Source organism: Xiphophorus couchianus, chromosome 23, assembly GCF_001444195.1.
Source record: "Xiphophorus couchianus chromosome 23, X_couchianus-1.0, whole genome shotgun sequence".
NCBI classification, from domain to species: Eukaryota; Metazoa; Chordata; class Actinopteri; order Cyprinodontiformes; family Poeciliidae; genus Xiphophorus; species Xiphophorus couchianus.
Genome location: NC_040250.1, coordinates 26040607 through 26059948, shown reverse-complemented (window position 1 = coordinate 26059948; position 19342 = coordinate 26040607). Strand labels below are relative to the sequence as shown.

The 19342-nt window shown below is 39.1% G+C and overlaps 1 protein-coding gene across 2 annotated transcripts in view; it reads left to right on the top strand.

Annotated features, from left to right (window-relative positions):
* aff2 (AF4/FMR2 family, member 2) overlaps positions 1-19342 on the top strand; it is a 204343-nt gene that overhangs the window by 165594 nt on the left and 19407 nt on the right. For both annotated transcript variants that reach the window (XM_028009016.1, XM_028009015.1), the window contains exons 11-15: positions 11863-11980; positions 14675-14780; positions 14847-14997; positions 15085-15300; positions 17338-17527. In XM_028009016.1, coding sequence (XP_027864817.1) covers positions 11863-11980; positions 14675-14780; positions 14847-14997; positions 15085-15300; positions 17338-17527 — 781 coding nt within the window. The remainder of the gene's footprint in view (positions 1-11862; positions 11981-14674; positions 14781-14846; positions 14998-15084; positions 15301-17337; positions 17528-19342) is intronic.

Here is a 19342-nt window from a genome sequence, read left to right as displayed (position 1 = left end):
TTCATGACATTTACATTCATTTCAAACTCTGATTATGGTTAGTGGAAGTGGGCAAATATAGGCTATATATATCATCTGCTTTACATTGTTTTAACATCTAAAAATAAACTTGATTCTGAAGGTGAGGCAGTTTTTCTATTCTCCAAAAAAAAAAAACGTATAAAGTTTTTAGTTTCAAAAGTAGACATTGTAAACTGAAGTTTCTTCCTTGCCAAATTCTGAGATTAATCTCAAAATTCCTGAGACTTTTGACAGAAATTTACGTCTCGTTCTCATACATATTGTTGTTTAATTGTCATGATTTTGTTGGAATCAGTTATCAGTTTGACATTAAATGGTCTTCTTGTATTTCTTTTTTTTGTTGTTGTCACGTTTTGATGATCACGATCGAACTGCAGACATAAGGGGATGAACCCTTTTCACAGTGACTCTGTGTGTCACAGAACATGTTTCTGTTTCAGTGACTGCAGCAGTATTGGAAATGATAAAAACCTCCATCAAGTCTTCGCTCCCTGCTGGACGGATGTCTTAACTTGAGACCCGTTAAGAGTCGCTCCGTCAGTCGGCGCCAGCTGGCCGTGCCTCTTCGTTTGGCGCCGGCCGCGGCGTTAAATCATATTTGACGGCTGACGGCCGAGTCCTGGGAGGGGAGGAGGAGAACGATCCGCCCAGATGTGAGGCTTTCCCCTGTGCCCCGTGCGGACGCCGTCTCCTTTTATCTTGCTCCTCCGACGCAGACTGTTTACGCCGCCAGAAGAAAACGGCACCGAGAGCACTCAGCCGAGGATCCCTCCGAGGACGAGAGACGCTCTCAATTTCTTTGCCTTGTCTTTTTTTTAAAATACAAAAAGAGAAGCATATCAGTGAGGGACGCATGAACTCAAATGTTAAATCGGTTTTATGTTCCGGAAGCTGATAAGGAAATGCTCGCCATTTAATTTATGAATACTTTTTCTGCTCTTGGAGAGTTTTTTCTTTCTTTCTTTCTCGTCAATAAGCAGAAGCATTTCATATTTTCAGTGAAATGGATAATGTATGTGAAGATAACGTTATGCAGGCGGACCTCTCGAGATGGAAGCTGCGGAGGGACTCGTTAAGTCCCACTCCCTCAACTCCTCTCATGTCCAAGTCCGACGATAAGTGAAGAAGGCCGAGGTGATGTTTTATCACCAAAGAGGCGGAGCCCACGGGAGGGGGAGCGCTTTGTTTCCCAGGCAACATCCATCCACGGCTGCTAAAAAAATAAAATAAATAACAAAGGTTATCTGGAGCCATTAGGCATTTCCCCCCTTCTAGATAAACGGATTACGTAAAGGAGGATCTCAGATATTGACTTTTTACTCTGCAGGATGGAGTTTGTCAGCAGCTTCCTGGGATTTCCTCTGTAATGTATCCACAGGGAAAACCAAACGAAACCAGAAACGGCGAGCAGCCAAGAGGGAAACATGAAATGAATCACAAAAGCAACTCAAAAACCTCTGTGACGACTTGAGTGCTTGGCATCTTTGCTCGTCCTCCGTGTTTTTAAAATGTTAAAACATTTGGAGTTGAAGCGGTCAGTTGATGAACACTTTTTTAATGCAACCCCTTTCTGAAAGATCTGTAGGATTCTACACATCCTTCAGTTTAGATCAGCGATGTTTACTGTTGGTCTTAAAGGTCCAGCGTCCCGATGAGTTTCACAAAGAACAGGAGTTTCTTAAAGAGACAGAGACTCAATTTCAAGATGTGAAATCAGGAAGTCTAATTTCTTTCAAGTCGTATTTGATATGTACAGCATTTTTATAATAACTGAAGGTAAGGTAGTTATTGATTGTGCTACAAAATGGCTCAACGTGCCTGGAAAACAACAATGCTGCCAGTTTAAATGAATTAGAGCGTCTAAAATTCACCAAAGTAATTCTAACGTTTCCAAATGCAAAACATAACACGGATTTCAGTTCCAGACCATCTCAAGAAAATAACTGCATAAAAAAACTACGTTGACAGATCTTATTATTCACAAAAATTCGACATAAATGGCCACATTTGATTTACACGTTTCCTCGTCTCAGCACACCTGGATTAAAAATAAAACATTCATTAGCAACCACTTTGTAAACAAACTGTATGATACGTCAGACGACTTTAATTTGAGCAGAAGGTGCTTTTACCAAACACACAGGGATGCTAAATATAAATGAATGCCACACTTTTCAGATTTTTATTCAAAAAATGCTTGAAAAGATACCAATCTGCTTTTTTTTTTTTTTGTCTTAAGACTGTTACATAAGAGCCCAGTGAAACACGCTGAAGTTTCTGGTTTTGAACACGATAAAATTGTGAAAAAGTTACTTACAGCAGCTTCAACTCTTTTTAAAAGGAGCCCATTTTTCCCCCTTAAAGAGTAATGGTGGATGTGCTGCACAGTCTGCTGTTTTAGGTTTGAATCAATAATCCTAATGAGTCTGCTCAGAAAGAGAAAGAGAGCTGCCCCACTGATTTACACACACACACACGTCCACACACAACTTTAGCTTCTCTTTGGTCACACAATCAAACGATCCTTTCAAGGCAACGAGGGACGGAAACGTCCAGGATGTGTCCGCTGCCACCATCTGCCTGCCATCTCCAGTAAATCGTTGCATAACCAAGCTGTTTGCCGTTCATAAAAATGCCATTTTTCACATATTTTAGCGCGACAGTTTGCTCATCATGTCTCAGACGATAAGACAGGAATGAGTAATCGTTGGCATTCTGACACAAATAGGCACTATTCTTTAAAAAAAAAAACACTGGTTGTCGAGCAAAAGTATTGAAATTTGACAGATAAACAAAATACGATTGTTATTTTCTGCGTGTTATTTCCCAGCTGAATGGACATTCAGGCTCTAGTAACAACATCCTGTTACTGATATCCCATAATACCCCTGGATGATGTTCTTACATACCACTAAGGCCATTCTTAGTAAAAAATAAAAAACTGTGAGATAATGGCAATATCATGAGAGCAAAGTAGTAATGTTATGAGAATAAAGTTGTAGTATTCCCAGAATAAAGTCATAGTATTCCCAGAATAAAGTCATAGTATTACCAGAGTGAAGTCATAGTATTACCAGGATAAAGTTGTAGTATTACCAGAATGAAGTCATAGTATTACCAGGATAAAGTCATAGTATTACCAGAGTGAAGTCATAGTATTACCAGGATAAAGTTGTAGTATTACCAGAATGAAGTCATAGTATTACCAGGATAAAGTTGTAGTATTACCAGAATGAAGTCATAGTATTACCAGGATAAAGTTGTAGTATTACCAGAATGAAGTTGTAGTATTACCAGAATGAAGTCGTAGTATTACCAGGATAAAGTGATAGTATTACTAGGATAAAGTCGTAGTATTACCAGGATAAAGTTGTAGTATTCCCAGATTAAAGTGATAGTATTACTAGGATAAAGTCGTAGTATTACCAGGATAAAGTCGTAGTATTACTAGGATAAAGTCGTAGTATTACCAGGATAAAGTCGTAGTATTACCAGGATAAAGTCGTAGTATTACCAGGATAAAGTCGTAGTATTACCAGGATAAAGTCGTAGTATTACCAGGATAAAGTCGTAGTATTACCAGAATGAAATCGTAGCATTATAGCTTTTTTGGCGTTCGAGTTTATTCTGGCAATTTTATATACTTTAAATTTTTTTAGCGTGACCCTAATACTCCTTCACACTTATGACTCAGTATGTGGAGACCCGACAAAGTAATTAGTTATCAGTAAATGTGAATGTAATTAAGCCTGGAAGACAGATTTCAATCTTATATGAACGCAGCCTGTCAGACCAGCAGGTAAAATGTCTCTAAAACGCCTGCATCATGTTTAGGTTTGTCAGACTTGCGTCAAATCTGTGTTTAGTCCATACATACATAGTCCTGTACACCTGTAAATAAATATTTATATCTCGTAGAGCACTTCTGGATAGATGCAAACTACATCTCGTTGCTTGTACTTGTGACAGTGCAATGACAATAAAGTTGAATTCTATTCTATTCTATTCTATGCTGAGGAAGCAGCGGACAGTCATCCTCCTCTGTATTGTGGGATTCCTCTAAGCTCCTCTTTCAGCTCATTGTTTTGCTCCTCTGTCAGTGAGTGTTTTCATAGCAGCTGCTATCATAACTTCCAGTGTTTTTCATAAAGCTAAATCCCTGCACCAAAATTTCAGGCAGAAACAGTAATCTGGTGGACAAACACAAACATTCGTACCAAGATGCTTCCTTCCTACTCTTTCATGTGGAAGTTGTGAGAAAGAACAATCGGTTGTCGTATTCTGGTTTGTGGAGAGCTCATTATGCAGCTACCAAGTGCCTGATTAAAAGAAAAAACAACCTCTTATGTAAAGTCGAAGGCCGATATTTCCATACACTCAACAAAACGATTCAACGCCATTTTCTTTTCATTTTCTGACATAAATTCAGATCAAATTTCATTGAGTTTGAACCACATCCTCTGGATATATTTGTGAGACGAAACTGCTTTCTTGTGTTACCTTATCAAAAAAACCAAAAGACTAAAATATCAGGAGCAGAATTTTGGATCTCGACAAATCTGGGTTGTTCTTCAAAAGTATAAACGGGAGGAGAATGTAGAGATTGTTGTTTAGGAAAGAAACGAAGGGTCTCATCCCAACGATCAAATGTTCATATCAGCCCCAGAATACAAGCCAAGGATTGTGTGGAAACACAAGGATCGTGCCAACATCCACAAACCAAACCTGGAGTTTTGAATTCTGCGATCTTGGAAATTCCCTCAAAATCAACAAATCCCCACATTTCTTTGCTGCAGCGTAAATATCTGTGTTTGTGGCTGAACAATGCAATAAAATAATCACTTATTATCTGAGACATTTTCTGTTTCACTGTTATGATGTCAGTCTTGATTTAGTACGACGCCGCATTAGGGCCATTCAGGGAAAGGTAGAGCAAATATCCACCATTTTAAAATGAATCTCAAAAATTTCTAGAAATAAAGGGAATTTCTGAGTTTGAAAAGTCCAAAATTTGCTTCCAAAAAATTTTTTTTCTTAATTTGAGACTGATCTTGGAAACTTTCTAGAAAAAGCAAGGAAATTTCTGAGTTTTCTTTTAAGATTTCTAGATTTTCTAGCAAATATGAGACTTTCAAATCCTCCAACATTTTGAGATCAATCTCAATAATTTCCCGTTTTTTTTCTAAAAATTTCTACATTTCAAAAGTAAAAAAATGTCCACTTTTGAGACTCCGATATGTCCTTCTTTTTAGAAAATTTCAGAGTTTCAAAAGTTTAAAATTTTCCACCTTTTGAACTCAGAACTCGGTGCATTAGGTGACCAAACACATACACACACATGTGTTTGTACTCTTGGGTTTTGACTGGTTGCTGTTTCAATTGGAATATTAATAGAGCAAAGTGAGGAGAAAATTTGATTGGAATTGAAAGATGGAGGGAGAGGGCTTCTGCGAATAGATGAGTAATGACAGAAGAAACACAGCGCATACACTGCATTCATACAGTATCCGTCACTCCGAGCGCGCGTGTGTGCGCGTGTGTACGTGCGTATGTGTGTGTTGCCGGAGGAACAGTTGATGGATTTGCTGCTTCACTGCTCACACAGATTGGTGCCTGCTGTGATGGCAGCCTTGAACTGAAATAACGTGCGCTCTCACACAAAGAGAGCTACACATAATTGCAGGCACGCCGCGCGCGTGTGTGTGTGTGTGTGTGTGTGTGTTGTCAGGGTCGGGACGAGCAGGTTGCCTGCAGGAAGCCATTTAAGGCGGCGCGGAGGGATGGATGAACACAAGGGCGGGCGAAACGCCACAGAGGGTAACGCAACCCAACAGGCTGGGAGTGCCGTGTTTATGTGTGTTAATAGAGCTTTTATTAGACCCTTTATCACTCGCTAAACATTTTGTGAATTAGCTTTGCCGTCTTTGATCACCGGCTCTTTTTGAAATGCAATAAAAACACAACTGGCCGCTGAAAAAAACTGATCTGAAATCCTTTTTTTTACCTGCCAGTGTCTATATCCGGGGTTATTTACATCTTAGTCACAACACCTCTTACATTAAGCACTCAAATCCTGGTAAAGTAATATTTAGTAAGTTAGAATTTACATCATATTGAGTCCTGTTTGTCACATTAAAATCACCTTTTGAAAGTAACCTTTAAGCAGGCATTAAACACTCTTCATATTCTAGTTAGAAATGCTGTGTTTCCATTGGCTGTTAGCAGAAAATCATCATAATTAACAGAAATAAAGTATTTCAAACACCCATTTGTGTGGAATTAATAGACATAATGTCTTTCGCTTATTGATATAATTCCTGAAATAAATTGACTTTTTAATAATTTTCTAATTTACTGAATGTATCTGTTGATCAAGATTTAAAAAAAAAAAACAATCAGTTCAAGCAAGACAGTGAAATATGTGGCTCATATGGAAATCATTAAAATAAAACTATAATTAAAACAGTGAGGTTAAAGAGAATTTATGACAATTTCTTAATGTAATTGTAAGTTAAACATGTATTGTTTGTTTTTCTTGTAAGAAAATGTGTTTTTTGGGGGTTTTTTGCTGTTATTTTTTGTATTTATCCTAAGATTCTCTCTCATTTTTAAATCTCTACACAATGGCTTCCAGAACAGAGAATTCATTCTCAAATGCTGCTGATTGTTTTTAAAGCTTTGAATTATCCGACCGCTATATTAGTTTATTCCAGACAAGCTTTTTAAGCTCCAGCATTTCTGTTCATTAAATCTCTATTCAGCTCTTTTCTCTGGGCTCATTATAGTTACTAAGCTGATGCCATGAAACTTCATTCATTTCAGTTTCTTTGTTTATTCTTGTATTCTGTCCTTTGAGTATTTGAATCTGTTTCTCTTTGGTCTGCCTTAGTCTCTTCCCCTTGGTTTGTCGTTCCTTTGGCTCTTAGTTCATCTCCCTCTGTGTTAATTAGCCCCTCCCCCTCAGGTTCCTGCTTCCTGTCACACCTGTAGCACATCTACTCTGATTAGCATAGCTCATCTGGGGTTTTTTTATTTTCTGCTTCGGACTCACTATCTAAACTGCTGGATTTTATAGTTCATTGCTCTAACTCCATGACAAGTAAGTTGTACATTTTTATTCATTATTAACGGGTCAAGCGGACCCCGCGTACTGCGCTTTAATTAGTTGGATTTTTTTTTAAATCTCTTTTTATTTTTCGCGGTTTCTGAAAATGAGGGCTGACAAGACAACCCCGTCGCTTCTCCGTTGTCCGACCGTGACATCTACTGCAGCTGCGTCACTGAGCTAAGACTGCCGGTTTTTAAAAAAAAAAATTATTATTTATTTATTTATTTATATATGTACAGTACAGACCAAAAGTTTGGACACACCTTTCTAATTCAATGGGTTTTCTTTATTTTCATGACTATTTATGAGGCAAGAAATCCCACTTATTAACCTGACAGGGCAGGTTGACCTATGAAGTGAAAACCATTTCAGGTGACGACCTCTTGAAGCTCATCAAGAAAATGCAGAGTGTGTGCAAAGCAGTAATCACAGCAAAAGGTTGCTACTTTGAAGAAACTAGAATATAAGGAGTATTTTCAGTTGTTTTACACTTTTTTGTTTAGTGCATATTTCCACATGTGTTATTCATAGTTTTGATGCCTTCAGTGTGAATCTACAATGTCAATAGTCATGAAAATAAAGGAAACTCATTGAATTAAAAGGTGTGTCCAAACTTTTGGTCTGTACTGTATGTCTACCTGGTATGAATCCAGACTGAGTTTCATCAACCACATCTTCAAGAGTATTCTTAATTTTTGTAGCAATACAACCTGCAATAACTTTATAGTCATTTTGTAGTAATGTAATTGGTCGCCAGTTATCCAGAAGAAGTTTGTCTTTTAGTGGTTTAGGGATCAGTGTAATCAGACCTTGGGTCATTGTTGGTGGAAGTGATCCAGAATCCAAACTTTCAAGATAAACTTGATGTAAAAATGGTGATAGCTGATCTGAAAACTTTTTATAAAATTCTGCATTGAGGCCATCAGTACCTGGTGATTTATTTAGCTTTAATTTATTGATGGACATTTGGATGTCTTCAAGTGTAATCAAGGGATCACATTGTTCTTTACTATTTTTACTAATTTGTTGCATTTTATTCAGAGAGTTAATAAATTGTGTGACAGTTTCATCAGAACATCTTGACTGATAAAGTTCTTGGAAAAAAGTTTCACAGTAAGAAGAGATTTGAACAGGGTCTTCACAGATATTATTATTGATTTGAAGTTTCATAATACTGTTAGATATTTGGTGGGTTTTTTCTAATCTAAAAAAATAAGAAGAGTTTTTTCCTCCTTCTAACCATTTCTGTCTCGATCTGATGTACGCTCCTTTAGCTTTGGAAATGTAAATATTGTCCAGGTTCAGTTGTAAATGGTTTAATCTAATCTTTTGTTCTTCAGATATATTTTCTGGCAGAACATTGTTCAATAAGATAATTTATTTTATTCCTTCTGATTCTACTTTCCTTTTTCTTTTAGCAATCTCAGCTCCAGTTTTAAACATTTTTCAAAGTTCATATTTTAGGAGTTCCCAATTTTTACTAAATTCCTTCTGACTGCAAGCTGTATTCCAATACTTTATAATTATTTGCTTAATGTTTTCTTCTACTGTTTTGTTTTCTAACAGTGAAGAGTTGAGTTTCCAGTAAGCTGTAATTTTATTTTTTCCATACTGGTTTAATTTAGTTTTTTCAATTAAAATAAGCTTGTGGTCTGATAAATGAGCTGGAAGAATCTCTGACTTAATTTCATCAGCTATTAAATCAGACACCAGCCAGAAATCAATTCTTGATTTAAAGGAGCCTGTTTTGTTCTGCCATGTAAATTCAACTTTGGAGTTATTTTTTTGCCTCCATACATCAATCAGGCCAAAGGTTGACATAAAGTTTTCTAGAACTGTGTTTGGATTTGCATTAGCCTTTGGAGGAAATCTATCTAATGCTTCATTAAGAGTTGAATTGAAGTCCCCACCAATAATAATATTCATATTATGATATTTACCACATAAGTAATTCACCCCATTACTTAATCTAACATAAAGTTGCATATTTTCTGCTTTGGTATTGTACCCATATATAGAACCCAACAAAAAAATGTCTTCATTTATTGATACAACTAATAAAGTAAAATGTCCATATGTGTCTAAGAATGAACATAATACATCTCCACTGAAGTTGTTTGGTAATATTGCCACTCTTGCTGATTGAGTGGAGCCATGTGCCAGCCATAGTTCGTCCCCCCACTGAGTTTTCCAGAATTTGGTAATTATAATTATAATTTGCAGTTGAATGAGTTTCTTGGATAAAACAGAAATCTGCTTTAAAATTTTTAAGATATAAAAACGTTGCCTTTCTTTTAATGTTCCTTAACCCTCGAGCATTGAGTGAAATGACTTTAAAAAAAAAGAAATGCTACTAAGAGTTGTAGCTTCTAACCCTGAAAATTGAGTTACAGAAAAATCTAACAAACTCTCCCAACAGAAAAATGATATAATAAACGGAGCTTTCTCAATATTTAATGTCATTACTTAACTGTTGGTTCTGATTCTCAAGATGTCTTCTAGTCATTAGCAGGTTCAAGTTCTTTCCTCTTTCCTCCTTTGTCAATAACAAAGGCTCTGGGACCGAGGTAGAAAGCTGTTTCTTCTCTGACGGTCCTCTGGGGAGAAGTCCTCATTGAAGCGCAGGTTGCTTGATTTCAGAAAAGATGACTGCTTGGCCTCCTTCCACACCGTATCCCTGTAGGGTCTCATGGAGAACTGGATCATCACTTCTCCAGGACGACCCGTGCCTGTAACGCGACCCAGCCGGTGGACGCTGTCGATGACGTCTGGTAGTTTTTCTTTGCATCCTGGCCGCTGTCTTCTGGCAAATGGAAATAACCTTGCTACGAACATCTTCTCCTTCTTCTTCATTTATTCCCAAAAGCCGCAAGTCCCATCTTCTTTTATAACGTGAAAGTTTGAGCAGCTTGTTTTCCATTTGCAACACCTTTTTTTTTCCTGATTTCTCAACTTTCCTGACGGTTTCTGCCAACTTTTCTTGTATTTCTTTCATTTCAGCATGGATATAAAATGGAAATTTTCAGGACGTCTTTTTTAAGCAGCTTTATTAAGCACAATATTTAAAGAAGGTCTCAGAATAAATGCTTCCCTGCGTTAAAGCAGCAATAACAGCTCCCTGTCCAGACAATCTCGGGAGAGCTTGCAAAGAACGACCACTCATGCCGCCATCTTGCTCGGCTCTCTAGTTTATCAAGACTGCAGTTAAAGAAACTGTGGGGCGCTGCGCGAAGCAGCCGGAAGCAGCGGGTTTGCGTTGCTTGTCCTCGCCGCTTGTCTTGTCCTCTTTTAGGCCCTCTTTCTTGATTGAAACGGTCCAATAGAGGGCACTGGAGTTTATAAAACCTTTTAAACCAACTGCTCAGTCTGTCTTCTAATAAACCACAACAGGACATGACATCATCACGGTCCCATTTAGCGTTGTCCAGTACCTTGCTTTAAAACAGGACTGTTTTCTCAAGCTTATTTGGACTTTTTTTTTTTATCTATGTATTATTTCCTTTTAAGCACATTGAGTGCTTAAAATTCGCTGTATGGACTCAACTTGATTTTCCTCCTCAGTTGAAGGTTTATTCAACTGGCTTTGGTTTTAGATTTAGAAGCAACCACAGCCTGTCTAGCTTGATTTCAGATTGATTCAAACCAATATCCAACCTTCCAATCCATCATGTTTAAGCCTATTCCCGTTCTTTATTCCCCGTCCCTCTGATGCAATTGGATCACTACACTACTCTCTTCCAGGTCTTTTCTGGCTATTAAAAATGTTTCATAAAGTCTGGACTGATGTTGAGATTCACATAGCTGATGGGAGGGAAGGTGTGTGTATGAGAAAAAAAAAATGCTTTCATGCTGGTAAAAATCTTCATTTTATAGCAGACTAACAATAATATTCCTCTCTTGATGGTATAAGGAGATTATTCTGTCTTCTGCTGCCTTCCAGGACATTTTATGTTGCCAAGCACAAAATTACATTCTTTTCCTAGAAACGTTTGATTTGGCTTCTCTTAATGTTCCTGCTATCTCTCGCTCTCTGATGGATTTGTTTTGTTTTCACAGCCTGAGGATAAAATGGCTTTACAATATGGCGCAGTTAGTCATGTGGAGCTCCTAAAAAATAATGCCTGCGCACTGTAAAGTTCGGATGTAAAGTGAGTACCCCCGCAGGAAGGCTTCATCATAAAGTTGTCATGTTCATATCTTAGATATTAGTGTTGCTGGTACATGTGATGCAGCATATATCTCACAGATGTGACTTAAGAGCCTTTGGTATACAGACTGTAATTCACTGGCAGGATGAATAAAAACAGACAGCCAAGTTTTATTTTACAGCAGCAAAGAAAATGTGTTGGCTACTGTAGTGAGATCTTTATGTTTTAAACAGACTTATTTTTTTTTTTTTTTTTTTTTAGTCTAATGGAAAAGGAACTTTACTTTGAATGGTTGGAATCGATAAACACACACACAAAAAAAGAACCTAAGCTGAAAAACTGAACCATTTTCCATCTTTGGATTTATTCTAGCCGTCAAGCACTTTAAAACTTTCCTACGATTCATTTTAGCAGTCTGAAACTTCGTTCTAGAGCTTTTCTGACACGCGCCTCATTACCAGCGCCAGAGTCCATCAGTGTGCCTCGTCGCCGTCTTGTTACAACGGTTTTGGTTTGTTGGCGTTGTGACATGTTGTCGTCCTTTTCTCTTTTTCCCCCCCCCCTCCTTCCTTTCCTGTTCTGTAGCGGTGCGTCAGGGAGCAGCAGCGAATCGGAGAGCAGCTCCGAGTCTGACACGGACGAGTCGGAAAGCAGCTCCAGTGACAGCGACTACAACCAGGCTTCCCGTACAAACAGTCCAGAGGTAAAGTATGACATGGGCTCACATTTACAGTGAGAGCCTAAAGGGGCAGAGTTATGTAAGATTGACTTTTTTGAGCTTTACATCATGTTATAATGTTATCCCCTGATCAAAAACATACATGGATTTCTGCCTTGAGTCTTTGATGCATGTTTGAGAAATCCTTTCATCTCTATGGCAACCATGAAGCTGTGCAAAAATGCCTGGGGTTCAGGGGGTACCCAGCACCGCCTTTGAGACGCAGCTGCTCGTTGGAGCTGCAGTTTCCAAGCATTTGTAACTCCCCCACTCAGCTCCTGCAGACTAGCCAGCAGCAATTAGCAAACACCTGGTGGAACTGAGCGTCTGCTGAGCTCAACATACCAGCTACTTCTCAGAGCAACGCTGGTAAAAACATTGCTAAATGGTTAATAGAGGAGCCATGTTGTGATGACTTCCTGAAGGAGGAGTTCCAGAAAGAGCAGGAGCTTCTTAAAGAGACAGAGGCCCAATTTCAAGGCGTTAAATCACAAACTAATATTTCTTTTAAGTAATACTTAGTATACTGTATGTAGCATATTTACAGCTATGTCTTAGTGCAACCAGGGTAACATTTACTTGGTTGTGCTATGAAATGGCACAATGTGCCTGGAAAACATGTGATACTGCTCCTTTAAAGTGTGTCCCAGTAGCCATGATATTTCAAATATTCAGTCAGATTTATGAAGAACAGGTTATAGTCCACTTCTGTCTGAGTTTTGGTTCTCTCCTGTGTTTGCATTTTAATTATTTCAGCTTTATCAGTGTCTCTCCATATTAGTTCATTCCATGATATTGAATGTTTAGGTATTCTGCTCTGTGTATTTAGGTTTAGTCTCTGAAGTCATTTAACTTAGATTAGTTAGATCCTCATTGTGTCCATTCAGTTTCTCTTGTGCCCATTATTCATCATCTCAGTTCTCTGCCCAGATTGTCCCCAGCTGCTCTGCTTTCTGGTGATTGCACCTGTTTTCCATGTTACTCTTCAGATTTCCAGAGTATTAAGCTCCTTGGTTTTTCTCTCAATACTGGATTCTACTGTTGCTCTTCTCTTGGTTCTCATGTTGATGCTCCTCCTGTCTTTATTTTACGTTTCTGCCATTTTTAAATTCCAAACTGCATTATGTCTCTTCCATTTGAGTCCTTATAAAAAAAAAAACAGCAAACATAACAGTGCAAATGTTTACAGAGTGTATTATTATAATATTACTGTGTATGATTTGCACAGGAAATTTTGAGCAATAAAAAAGTAAATTAGTAAGACTACATAGGACGCTTACTGTTTGCAAAAGAAGCAGATGATTTCTCTGCAACTTGTTGACGAGCATTTATCAAAATTTATAGATTTGAGTCTGTGTTAAATGTGTACTTTGTGTGGACTAGAGAAAATCCGTAATATACTCAAACTTGTGCTCTCAATGTTTATTAGTTTGTAACAAGAAAATTGTATTTATAACAATACATTCTCAAATAAGTGTTTAGAATCCAAAATGGTCTGAATGATGAAGATTATTATATGTAAACATCCAACATGAACTGTTTGTGTTGGCATGCTTACAGTAAATGTAAAATGTTTAAATACAATTGAATTGAAGGTTCTTAAGTGAGCAAAGAAAGATTTCTAACTTAATTTGTTTTTGTTTTTTTCTCTTCAGTAATTAAAAAACAAAAAATGTTCTAAAAGATTATTGTTGGGTGGGGTTGTGAACATGTATATATTCACAAAAAACAGCGAAGTATTTGCTGTAGTGCAAATTTGACAATGTTATCACTACAGCACAGCTATCTGCAACAGGAAGTTAGAAAAAGGAGCAGCTGAATAACCCCATAAGCTAATCATTCAAAAATAAGGCAGAACTTCTGTTTAATCTTTGTTTGCAGGCTGTTATTGTTGTTTTTCATTGTGTCTTCTGCTACTCATATGCTACCAATTTAAGGGAACTGAGGCAATCTATGACAAACTAATAGAAAACAATAAGTTGCCACTCATGTTGGCTGCCGTATTCTCACAGGTAGATGAATACATGAGCTGCTGTGCAGATTCAGGTGGAAAAGTTGCGTTCCAGGATTGCCTTTTTCAACAACTTCATGAGGCAGAACTATCCCCCCAAAAATAAGAATACAAGTCAAGTGTCCAAAATTTAGTTAACATCTTGAAAAGCAAGTTGGACTTTAAATTTTTATTCTCGCTGATCCACCGACTGTTTGCTTCGCTCCGACCCGGACGGTCGCTAAGCCGCCTCGTCCCGCGGCGCTGCTCCGAAAGCCATAAAGATCCCAACTGCAGAGGAGCGAGTGATGCCATTAGTTATCACATTATTTTAATGGCTCGACGCTGCCTGCTTTTATAGGCTTATGCGGTCTAACACACTGAGAGAAACGCAGAAACACGGGGGGAGAAAACGACGGCAGTGCTGCAGCTTCCTCACATGCGATAAAGAGCTTCCAGCACGGCGTGATACAATAACCACAAGGAACGCAATACTTTTACATTCCTCTGTAAAGATTCTTCATCCGGAGATGGTTTCATTATTTTTAGAGGCGCGCCGAGTTTCTCACTTGTTTATGACCAAAGGAAATTTAGTTATGATTCCGCTCTGATAAAGTGCAGGAGCTGCGGAGAGCACCTACTGAAATATTAATGAAGTTTTGTTTTGGGTTTTTTTGTCCTCTTTGCAGCCAGAGCCCCCTTCCACTAACAAGTGGCAACTGGACAGCTGGCTGAACAAAGTCCAGGCTCAGACCAAACCGCTGGTCCCTGCACAGCAGGAGCATCATGGCGCAGGTTAGTGGAGAGCAAAACTAAACTCAAAACAAAAAAAACAAACTAATCCTGGGTCAATCTGTTAAGGCTCCATCAGCCAGGATCCGCAAACATTTTCTCCCAGGAATGAAGCACCAGGAGTGGGCACCGCTGCCAAGACCAAGCCCTGTGGGTCCAGCAGCACACCTGTTTCCGCTGCTCCCGCGGCGGAGCACAAAGACAGCAGGACCGGCTTCTGGTTCGTGTGTTTTCTTTTCAAAGGAATCCTCTCCGGCCGCTCAGCAAAGTGTCAGTAGAGGTGAACTGTTGTTTCTGCTCCGTTCAGCCCGGGCAGGGAGAAGGCCAAAGCCAAGCTGGGCCAGAAGGCCTCAGGGGAGGGTCAGAGGTCGAAGATGAGGCTGTCGCCAGGCCTGTTGTCGGGGCAGGAGGTCCAGGCCCCGAGGAGGAACACCACCGGGAAGAAGCAGCCGCACCGGGCCGAGAGGTCCAGCAGCGTGGAGGAGAACCAGAACCAGGCATGGAGCCGGACCAACCAGCACAGGTAACGGAGGAGAGGACGAAGCCGGCTGCTTTACGCCTCTCAGAACCAGCAGGAGTCCAGACACTGCTGGAGGCTAAATAAGTTCACACACTCCAACCAGGCAGCTAACACGAAGTTAGAATAAAGACTTTTAAGGGTTACAGGGATTTTTAATTCCCAAAGAGAGGAAAGAACCAACAGATGATGATCATCAACAGGAGGGTTCCTGGAATATTTTAATGAGTAGGAGGACTATGTTGTTCTGATATTGGTCAATAGATCAAAACACAAATTACCACATAAATAACGTTTCACCCCTAAGATCAGAGAACAAAGAGCTGTGGCTGGAAATTTAACCCCGGCTGCACTGCAGAACATAAAATCCTACCAAGTGTTTTTGATCTGGTGCAAATGTCTTAGTAAACTTGAAATAAGACAAAACTAGGTTACAAGTAACTTTTCAGTAAGAAACAGAAGCTTGTTGTAAGGCAATAATTCCTTAATATTAATGAAAAAGTATTTATTTTAAGTGAAACAATCTGAGATGTCTCTGTGTGTGCGCCACTCAAACATTTTGCCTGAGAAAAGTTTCATGAGAAAAATAAACTACATAGAATATACAAGATTAAATGGTCAAACCACAACAACATTTAAGACCTGTGATTAAGGTATTTAATGCCAACTTAATTTTTGTATAACTTTAAGACATTTTAAGGCCTTAATTTTAGATATGTGAACTTAAGACTCTAAGGATGTATGAAGACTAGCTTAGGAAAGAGGGGGTCCTTACATGATTGACACCCTGGGTGAATTTAAAAGAAGTGTGTGTGGGTGTGTGTGTGGGTGTGTGTGTGTGTATGTAATCACCTCTCTCCTAAGCCAAGATGTTCATTTGAGTCGCACGCAGACATTTTCTATCCGTTCTTTGACTGAGGCTACTGCTAACTAGCTGTTAAATTGCCTTTGCTAGCCATCTAGCTTTATATGTGTCTATTGGTAAATGATCGCTGGTTGGCTGGACGATGTTTCTCTTTGCCACTGGCTCACTTCTGTTGTATGATGCTATGTGCATTCTGAGCAAAAAAAAGCTTGGCTCTATACAAAATGTGATTTTTCTTTTGTCATGATACAGATCTTTAATCTCATTCGTAATGGTCTTTTAAAAACATCTTAAATTTGAGTTGGTGAAACCTGTAGAAGCCATGTTAGCAGTTTCCTTTCATTTGAAACAGAAAGTTTAGTCAAAATGGTTGAAACTCAGACACAAGTGTGTGTGTGTGTCAACAAGACAATAATTCCAAACACACATTCTCTCAAGCCGGTTTTAGAGTGGATAAATCAGGCTAACATTAACCTTCAGGAATGGCTGTGGCCTTTTCCTGTTTATGGGTTGTAGTAAAAACCGAGATCAGGAAACTGTTCAACCGTAATCAGTTTTACCATTTCTGACTAGAAGAAGGATCAAATATTCACCCAGAGTTGGAAGTAAAGGCTACTTAGAGCTTTTGGTCAGAGTAGATCCACGGTGGGTTTGGGGGAAAAACATCACACACTTCTTGTTTATCAAATGCATTATAAAAAGCTCAAAAATCCAAGGAAATGATTGCAGATGATGAGTGTGTGCAAAGCATAATGTAGTGGATTAATATTTAGTCTGAGGTTTTCAGGACTGTAATTTCCCACAGTGGATTTAGTGGAACCAACGTTGAACTCGTTGCTCAGCTGGACTTCAGGCCAATTAGCAGAACAAAACCACTTTCCTGTTTCCTTTCCCATTTCTCTCTCCCTTACTCTCTTATTCCTCTCCTTTCTTGCATCCTAAACTTCCCGACTAGTTCAGTTAAACACATGCTGTTTTCAATTATTTCACCCCGTTGCATTTATTTATTTATCTAGTTTTCCATTTCGAACACCCATTCGCCCCCTGGAGTTAGCCCAGGCAAACATTCTGCTCAGCTGTTTGTCAGCAATCAGTAACCGGGGTCGCCGCGCCTTGCTGCCGGCTTGATCTTAACTCGGCGCGCCGCGCTTCCTGTTGTTTGTGTCTCCTCTAACTAGCCCTGCGGCGAGAGAGAAGGACCTGTTGCCGCCTCTCCTGGAGCACCAGAACCCCCCCAGGCTGCGGGGGAAGCCTCTCAGCGGGAAGACGGCCCCGAGGAAAGAGCCTCGCAGCGCCACCAGCTCAGCCACTCCACCAGCAGCGCTGCAGCAGACCCCCGCACCTCTTCCTGCTGTCACTGTGAACCAGGTCAGCGTCGGCTCGTCGCTCAAAACGCTTCACCGCCGCTTTCCAACATCTGGAAAACTCAGCACCGGGTCCGGCATGTGTAGCAAATTGTTCACGCATTCTGACGGAGACGCTTTGGTTTCCAGCATGAAGATGGCATTTTCAAATGAGAATCATAGATCATAGCTTTAGTTACGTGGCTCAACCAGGATTTATGCAGATGAAGAGACAGAAAAAAGGTTTTGCTGAATTGTTACAAAAAATTCATTGGCATGATAAATCAGGAGTCATTAGCTGCATTTCCATAACAAATTTGCACAAAACTTTGTCAACATTCCACTAATGTCAAAAACAATTTTGCAATTCAATGTGTTCATTAAATAAGAATCTCATGTGAATAAACCTGATCATGTGATAAGACATTAAAAATTACTGCACCATCATCTTCCTACAACTTCCTGTCGTCTCCTTTGTGTTTTCCTCCAGTAGTAACATCCTGTTGTTGGTCATGCAACCTGTTTGACGCAAAGAAAAGTTTTGCCACTGCAGCTTTGCAAAATACTCTCATTTTGATACAGCTGAAAAACCACCTCATCCTAAAAACTCTTTATCTGAAGAGGTTTTTCTAAATTGCTGCGTTTCCGTTAAGCTAATTTACTTTCATAATTACAGCTGCACAATTTTATGGTGACTGTAAAAGCAGCCAGTGTTGAGGTTTTTGGTGATTAAACACTGACATGTTAAACATCTTGCACCAGTTTTCTTTTCAATAACTTGGATGTGTTCATAAAGAAAAATGAACGCGCGCCTAAATCTTCAACGATTTTAGATAAAAGTTTTTTAGTTTTTTTTTTTTTAGAATAAATAACTTTTTGAGGCTTCATTTCTACTATAATTCTAAAATGATGATGCAAGATTCAACTATATACAGATTAAACTTGCATTTGAATTTCTTCAGCTGGGACAGGGAAGCTGCCAAAAAGTTAGAAAATAATTTTTGCAATACTTCACTACAACTTGTCTATGATACAAAACTGCCAATAAAATACACAGATATTTGTGGTCCTAAAGTGACAAAACCTTAAAACATCCAAAGTTTGAATACTTTTAATACATCAAGCGCAGCAAAGTTCTACATCTTTGTCATAAAAGTGCAGCCTGTGTTTGCTTTGTTGCTTTCACAGGAGACAAAAATCTCAACTCAAAGCAGCGAGGATTCATAAACGAGCTTTCCTTCTAAACAAAAGCAAACTCATCTGTGAAGGAACTGGTAGATAAGAAACATTTAGACGCATCTTTTAATTTGCATGTGCCAAACAGACGGCCGCCCGCTCGGCTGTGTGACACGTGCGCGCTGAACGCCGGTGACATCCGGAGTCACGCAGCCAAAGCATGTTTCTTTTCACTTCACAGATTAGTAGAACAAGCTGGCAACTTGTGCCGCATAATTTGCATGATATTATCACGTTTGGTGATCCAGTTACAGACTTTGTTTTTGACTATAATGTTTGTCTACAGCAGATCTCTTTTGTTGGGGAGTTTAGGAGGGCATCAATTCGTGGTAAATGAGTCGGATTGTTTCAGAGGGTCAATCACTGTGGCTGGGTCTCTTTTCTAAGACGGTCAGGATTTTTAAATGTCCCTCTAGACTCCAGAGGGACATATAAAATACAACCTTCAAGATAACTGATATTATTGTATTGAAGCATTGTAATCTGTAAACTTCCAAATTACATCTATCGGTTTCTCATGCAAAGTTAACAGATTGCCGCACTATTATGTGCTTTCTCAAACATGCACGAAAGAATCAAGGCAACACTCCAGCAATGTTTTTGA